The sequence below is a fragment of the Elephantulus edwardii genome, unplaced genomic scaffold, assembly GCF_000299155.1.
Source record: "Elephantulus edwardii isolate Elephantulus edwardi_28Jun2011 unplaced genomic scaffold, EleEdw1.0 scaffold00077, whole genome shotgun sequence".
NCBI lineage: Eukaryota > Metazoa > Chordata > Mammalia > Macroscelidea > Macroscelididae > Elephantulus > Elephantulus edwardii.
In genome coordinates, this window is record NW_006399827.1 from 8158731 (window position 1) to 8166887 (window position 8157).

The 8157-nt window shown below is 38.1% G+C and overlaps 1 protein-coding gene across 5 annotated transcripts in view; it reads left to right on the top strand.

The window, feature by feature from the left end:
* SPAG9 (sperm associated antigen 9) overlaps window positions 1-8157 on the top strand; it is a 171028-nt gene that overhangs the window by 98365 nt on the left and 64506 nt on the right. For all 5 annotated transcript variants that reach the window (XM_006889278.1, XM_006889277.1, XM_006889276.1 and 2 more), the window contains 2 exons: window positions 2575-2782; window positions 3635-3734. In XM_006889278.1, the coding sequence (XP_006889340.1) occupies window positions 2575-2782; window positions 3635-3734 (308 nt within the window). The remainder of the gene's footprint in view (window positions 1-2574; window positions 2783-3634; window positions 3735-8157) is intronic.

Here is an 8157-nt window from a genome sequence, read left to right on the forward strand (position 1 = left end):
ATTCCTGTCATGACAAAAATAGCTAATCACACATCCCTTTTAAACAGTTTTCTCCCCCATCTGTTTCAATGCAGTGTACATTATTGAACCCATCTTTCTCAGTCTCTCCCCAACCCCAAGTTCAGTCCTGTTTTATAACAGTGGCACCATCCAGTATTTGTCCTTTTGTAACTGAGATACTTCACTCAGCATAATGTCTTCCAGGGTCAACCATTTTGAATAATATTGCATCAGTTCCTTGTTTTTCAATGCAGCATAGTATTCCACTGTGTGCGTATACCACAGCTTCTCTATACATTTGTTTGTTGATGGGCACTTAGGTTGTTTCCAACTCCTTGCTATTGTGAACAAAACTGTGATAAACATGGGTGTGAATATATCTGCTTGGGTGGCAGTTATGGTCTCTTTGGGGTATATTCCCAGTAGTGGAATTGCTGGGTCAAATGGTATCTCTATTTGCAACTTTTTGAGAAAGTGCCACACCTCCTTCCACAGTGGTTGCACCATTTTACACTCCAGCCAACGGTGAATAAGTGTTCCAGTTTCTCCACAACCTCGCCAGCATTTGTTGCTTGCTATTCTGTTAAATTTTGCTGTTCTTACTGGGGTGAAATGATATCTCATAGTTGTTTTGAGAACACTTTTTTTTTAAAATTTAGGTTGTTTATTTTTCATTTCAATGAACATCTACAGAGATTTTGGAATTCCATTCATGCATTGTTGCACCCTTCTCCCGTCACCATTTCCTCGCCTCCCCCCCCCCATTTGTTCCCCTCCTTGAAAAGCAAAAGAAAAACTCCCTCATTGGTACACAATCCCCCCCGCACCTCCCCAAACCCCACCCCCTACCCCCAAATATAATACACTCTGCAACCCTCATTGCATACTCCTACGATAAAAATAATGCCCTAAAATATAATACTTTTAGACTATTCTCTCCCCCATAGACTTCAATGCCGTAAACATATTTCATCCAGTTTTTCTCAGTCTTACCCCCACCCCAATGCCAGCCTCATTCTACAACAGTGGTACCATATAGCATTTGTCCCTTTGTGACTGAGATACCTCACCCAGCATAATGTCCTCCAGGGTCACCCATTTTGAATAATATTGCATGAGTTCCTTGTTTTTCAATGCAGCATAGTATTCCATTGTGCGAATATACCACAGCTTCTCTACCCATTCGTTTGTTGATGGGCATTTAGGTTGTTTCCACCTCCTTGCTACTGTAAACAAAGCCGCGATAAACATGGGTATACATATATCTACTTGGATGTCATTTATTGTCTCTTTAGGGTATATTCCCAGTAGTGGAATTGCTGGGTCAAATGGTATCTTTATTTGAAATTTTTTAGAAAGCGCCACAATGCTTTCCACAGTAGTTGCACCATTTTACACTCCCACTAACAGTGAATAAGGGTTCCAGTCTCTCCACAACCTCGCCAGCATTTGTTGCTTGCTGTTCTGTTAAATTTTGCTAGTCTTACTGGAGTGAGATGATATCTCATGGTTGTCTTGATTTGCATCTCTCTCAGGGCTAGGGATTTTGAACATTTCTTCATGTGCTTGTTGGCCATCTGAATGTCTTCCTTGGTGAAGTGTCTGTTCATATCCTGTGCCCATTTTTCAATTGGATTATTCTCCTTTATCTTGTTGTGGTGCTCGAGTATTTTATAAATTCTAGATATAAGTCTCTTGTCTGACATGTCATTACCAAAAACTTTTTCCCACTCTGTGGCTTCCCTTTTTACCCTGTTAGAGAAGTTTCTGGATGCGCATAGGGATTTGATTCTTAGAAGGTCCCATTCATCTATTTTATCTTCTCCTGGTTGTAAAACACTTTTATTTTTTAATAGACTATATATATAAAAAAAAATAAAAACAAAGACAGTAGTGTTGTCTATCTGTAGACCCTGGAACAGATTTTAATAAGTTCCCTGAGGAATTGTTAACAGTGCAGATCACTTAATTCTACTCCTCAAACTTTGATGCAATATGTATATTGTTGGACGTGAGTCTGCCCTTTTAACAACCATTTTGAATTATTTAGATACAGGGTATTTTAAAACTACTACACAAAGTACTGTCCTCAATTCCAAGTCTGACCTGACTATTCCAGTAGAATTTTACAGAAGCTACTAGACAATAGTGCATGATCTGAAGTCTCTTAATTAAATGATTGCGTAATGTTACAGCAGCTATTAAAACTCTGACGTTGACACTAATATATCAGGGTATTCCTAATACCTTCATGCTATACCAGAATTTTAAAAGAATCTCTTCTTTGTCTGGGAAAATACGATTTGCTTAACTATCTGCTTGCCAGTTACTTCCCCCCCACCCCCCAAATTACTTTTGAAAATAGTCTTCAGGGATTATTTCCTGATTTCCTGTGGTAATTAGTAGCTGTTTATTAGTGGGTTGGTTTGTTTGGTGGCTTAGTTTCCTCTTTGTTCCCTCCCCACCCCACCTCACACCCCACCAAAATTAACTTTGGGCACCCTTATTTCTTAACCTGTTTGTAAAGAGGTTTAAAATAACTTACTTGTTCTAAAAATCTTTAATTATTTGTAGGACGAACTTTCTGACGTTAGCCAAGGAGGATCTAAAGCTACTACTCCAGCATCAACAGCTGCATCAGATGGGGCAGCAATTCCTATTGATACTCCTTTAAAGGAGGATAATGAAGGATTTGTGAAGGCTGCAGATACACCACATAAGTCAGATGTAAACAAGCACATTGAAGTTCAAGTAGCCCAAGAAACTAGAAATGTATCAACTGGTAAGTGACCCCATCTCTTTATTCACTAGCTAAGTATTCACTTAATCTGAATGACACAGGCATGAGGAATTTTTTAGGAGAATGTTGCCTAATTAACAAAGTAGATAGGGAATTCATTCTACTCAACTTGTAAATAAGCTTAAAATGAATAGAATTTTCTCTTTAAGCAGTTATTAAAAAGAAGCAAAGTTACTAAATAAAGCTTCAGAGTAAGAAAAGGTTTTGTTGGGTGGTAGAGCTTGGAGAATCTGAAAGGCAAGAAGGAATTGTCTTTCTCCCCACTGCCTATAGAGAGAGCTTCAACCTGTGTCGTCTAGTCTGCACACTAAAGAGGAAGAAAACGGGGCTCTGGCCAAGGTTAACGTGCCACTGTGTGTCCTTAAGGAGCATTAATGACAATTTTCTTTGGTTATTTGTTAGCTTTTAATAGTGACTCTTAACTAAATATATGATGTCTTTATCTAACCCTGCGTTTCCTAGACTTTTTTTTCTTATTTTTTTTTTTATTCTTAGATATTTCTTTATTCATCTGTCACAGGCCTTGAATTCTTCTGTCTGTTTTAGGAATTAAAGAATACTTTCCACTTGGGACCTCTTTAAAAGTCAGGGGCACAATATGCTTATTGATTCTAGCTTATAGGCAACATTATGAAGGTAGATTTTCACTGCATACTGACTGCTGTGAATTACAGACCAGGTTGGAATACTCTTTAAAATATTGATATTACTATTATTGATAATGAATTTTTATTTTATGATCAAATGATAGAAATAGAGACCCTCAGGATTTCATATTGGAGGTGCTTACTTTGGGATATGTGCATTGTTTCTGTCATCTTGTCCTTTCCTAAGGATCTGCTGAAAATGATGAGAAGTCAGAAGTGCAAGCGATCATTGACTCCACTCCTGAGTTGGATATGGACAAAGACCTCAGTGGATATAAAGGCTCAAGGTACCAGCTGTCAGATGAAGGCATTTTCTTTCTATCCTCCCATTCACATAAGTTTCACTATATGATTTTTTATCAAAGTGGATTCAAATGAAGAAATGTTTATTCTACTTTATATTCTTTTCATTCATTGTTACCTGTTTGTAACATTAGAGATCAGGAGCATACAGAAGGATGAGGTAGAGGCCTAGACACCTGAGAGGTGCGCCATACGTCCCATAACTTTAGCAATCAAATCAGAAGGGAAGGAATAATAACTTGACCCAACTTTTATCCCCCCTCCATATCAAGAAGAGAAGGTGCTTCCTACTTCAGAACTGTAGTGATAGCATTGTTAGAAGAAATTAATCTTAGTATCATTCTTCCTGGGAAACTTGTTTACTTACCAGTGTGAAAGAAATCGTTATCTGTCATCTCGTTCAAGGATATCAGAAATATTTTGATGGTCAAGAATGTCAAACAGAGCTACCACTTTTCATTTCCTCCGTAAATTTTATCCTTTAATTGTTGTGTACTGTTGAACTGGAACCAACCTATAGCTGACCCTCAGCAGTTAATTGAATGGGAGGAGATTACCCATTCTTCTCCCATGGAGCAGATGGTGGATTTGATCTGCATCTTTGGGATTACAGTACTGTGATTTACCATTAGGCCACCATAGTATTTAGTACTGACTGTAATAATAATAATAATGCCTTTTGTTGATCACTGCTAGACACTGTTTACTAGGTAATAGTGTTCAGCTTAACATCCAGAGATTGTGAGGATGGCACTGGGAGGACAGAATTTTGTTCTTTTGTACATAGAGCTGCTGTATGTCAGAGCTGATCTGATACCCAGGAACAACTGTAGTTCTACTATGTGGGGCCAAATCCTGGCTCAGACTTAAAATTTAGGCTGAGTTCAAAGGCTGTGCACTGCTTGAATAATTTTTCATTTATTTTAAATAATGCACAGTATGAAAAGCAAAGTTTGCTTCTTAGTCTCTTCAAAACCTAGAAGGTATAAGATTATTAACAGTTTGTGTGCTTTTGGTTTTTTAGGAAAGTAATGCATATATACAGATTTTAAGCCAACTGGCAATACAAAGTATGAAAGACAAGTCTTTTGCTCCTATCCACTCTTCATCCTCCAGACCCAACCTCTGCCACTGCTGAGCTCTCTTTCTTCTGTTCTTTATCTTAAACTCACAAGTAATCACTGACCTCTCTTTTAGCTGGGATTAAAAATAAAGACCCAGTGTCCTAAGACATCCTTGTATATAATAAATTAGCTGACTTCTTGTGCTAGTGTCTATTTCTGGTGGCCTGCTGGTATAGAATTTCACTGCCTAGCCATGGCGCTTGGTTCAGATCCACCAGATGCCCTATAGGAAAAAGATGAGCGGTCTTCCTCTTTGTGAAAACCCGATGATTTCTGAGCTGGTTCTGACTAGAAGGTCCACAACAACAATACAGAAGCCCAAGAGGTCAGCTGATTGATTGTATACTATGTCTGCTTTGCTAGGGAAAGCTCTGGTAGCTTAGTGATGAGGAGATTTGCTGCCATCCCAAAGCGTGTGGGACAAAGACAGGGAGTCTCCTTCTGTGCATTTTACAGCCTCTGAAAACCTACTGTGAGTTGGTTCTGACTCACTGGCACATAGCAACAGTAGCATCTACTTTGATTAGGATAATTGGGGAGGGGGAAAAAGCTCCTTAAATTAATATTTTGTATTCTGTAGTAACGTTGTTTACAGTATTCAGTGGAAGCCAGTGAGACTATAACTTCTTAAAGGGTTATTCTTTCTTCTTCCAAATATAATTATATCTCAGGTTTTGCTTGCCTTTTAAGGAATTAATATTTGTTGTTACATCATTATGACTCTATAACCACTAATCATACCTTACTCACAGAATATATTATTATTTTATTTCCTTTATTAAAAAAGCAAATTTTTGGTTTACTAGAATTAATATAGCCTTGGGACTTTTGTTTGTTTGGCTTAATTTTCTGTGTAGCTGTTAGTAAATTTATTGACATACCTGCAATAAGGCCAAAACACAAAATCTGTCTGTTTCCTAGAATTCTCTCTCCTGAGGGAGGCCGCCTATTCCTATGTCTAGGCTATTGTATTTGGTCTGGGGTTTGCTCTCACCACCATTATCCTGGCAACTCTTTCCAGCTCTGTTCTGTTGGATCATGCCGGAATCACTGTTATCTTATTTTTGGATTAATACTTTTGACAGAGGTGTTTTTTATTAGGTTGTAGGCCAACAGTGACTGATAGGTAAATTTTTTTCAGATGACAGATGTCATTTGAAGACACAATTGGAAATTCGACTACATATAGAATTCTAGGTTGGGAAATGTTTTCACCAAGAATTTTGAAGCCATTGTTTCATTATCATGCTGACTTCAGGGTGGTACCATTTGGGTTTCTTGAATCCTTATATATTCTCTCAGGAAGCTTTTCAAATCATCACTTTATACCTGCTTTTGTCATTTTTTTTTTCTTTTTCATTCATGACAGTATGGTTAAAGGTCTTTCATTGACTGGGTCTTGATACAGAAAGTCTTTTCTGTATTGGCAGTTCTATCTCTGAGTTTTGATAAAATTTTTTATCATTTCTTTTCATTTTCATTTTTACTTCTTCCTCTTTTTTTATTACTTCTTAGGTTGATAGCAAACCTTTTGATCTGATCCTCAATTTTTCTTTTCTTTGAAAGTTTTCCATCTCTATTTTCTGACCAATTTCTTTAACTTTATCATTTTATTTTTCCAAAAGTTTTTATTTGGTGGTTGCTTTTTACAGCATCCTGTATCTTAAATATGTAGCATTCATTCTGAAAAAAATTAGTTTTTACTTACTCCTATTTTCTTTTCCCTCTGTGTCCTTCTCCTACATTTCTCTTGCTTTGAACTTCTTTATAATAGAGGCTTTCTTTGACTACTTAGTACTCTGTGGCTGTCTGGCTACTATTTAAGTAAATAAAAGTTATAGGCATGAGACTGATTTCATAATCTCATACTTGTAACTTTTAAACTTAGCTACTACAGTATTAGTTCTGTGCCTTGTACTGCCTTTCAAATTTTTATTCTGGTAAGATATATGTTATATTGTTAGCCATTTTAACCTTTTTTTTAAAATTTGTTTTACTTCATTATTTTTTGTGTGTACCGTCAAATCAGATCTGACTGGTACAGGAGGAGATTGTTCCTCCTCCAGCAGAGCATCTGGTGGATTCGAACCATGCATTTAACCTTTTTTTAAAATGTGTATTATTCATTGGCATTAGTTATATCCAGTGTGGTATGCAGCCTTCAAGACTATGTCTAAAATTTTCTTCACCCCACAGAGAAACTCTTGCACTGCAGGTTTGTGGCATTTTAGGGGTTCTGGCCACCTACTAATTTTCTTCCTTCCATAACCCAGAAGCTTTAATTTCAGCTGCCGCTAAAGAATAATTTCTACTGTTTTGCCACCTTACGGATTTTTTATATACTGTCTTGTGGACATTGTTGTTGTTCTTAGGTGCTATCCAGTCAAGTATGACCCAGAGATACCCTGTGAACAACAGATCTGAACCCTGTCCTATCGTGTGTCATCGTCTCACTTCCTAATAAATTAAAACCCAAGGTGGCAGTCACCGTGTCAGTCCATCTGGTTGAGGGTCCTCCTCTCCTTGGCCAATTCTCTACCTTTCCTAACATCATGTCTGTCTCCAAGGAAAAGGCCTTCCTAGCAACATGCTTGAAGTATGTGAGGCGAAGCCTCATCATCTTTGCCTCCAAAGAATACTTTAGCTGTACGCTTTCCAAGACATATTTGTTTGTTTTGTTTTTTTTAAAATTTGATTTTGTGGACATTCTTCTTGTGTTGTTATGTGCCGTTGGGTCGCTTGCAACTCAAAGCGACCCTGTGTACAACAGCCCTAAACTCCTCTCTGTCCTGTGCCAATCACACCATCTCCGATACACCCATCCCTATTGCCCCAGTCACTGAATCAATCCACCTCATAGAGGGCTTTAGCCTCCTGCGCTGTCCCTCCACCCTCCCAAGCATGATGTCCCTCTCCAAGGACCAGTCCCTCCTTACAACATGTCCAAAGTATGTTAGACAGAGCCTCAGAATTCTTGCCTCCAAGGAGCCGACTGGTTTGACACTTTCCAGGATGAATCTGTTTTCCTAAGCAGTCCTTGGTACCCTCAATACTCTTCTGCAGCACCACAGCTCAAAGGCATCAATTTTCCTTCTATCCTCCTTAGTCATTGCCCAGCCTTCTGATGAATAACAAGTGATTGCAAAGACCATGGCCTATATCAAACACACTTTAGTCTCCAGAGAGACACCATTAATCTTCAGTACTTTGGAGAGGTCCCTAACAGCAGACTTTCCCATCATAATACGTCTTTTAATTTCCTGGTTACTGGTGCCAAGAGTGT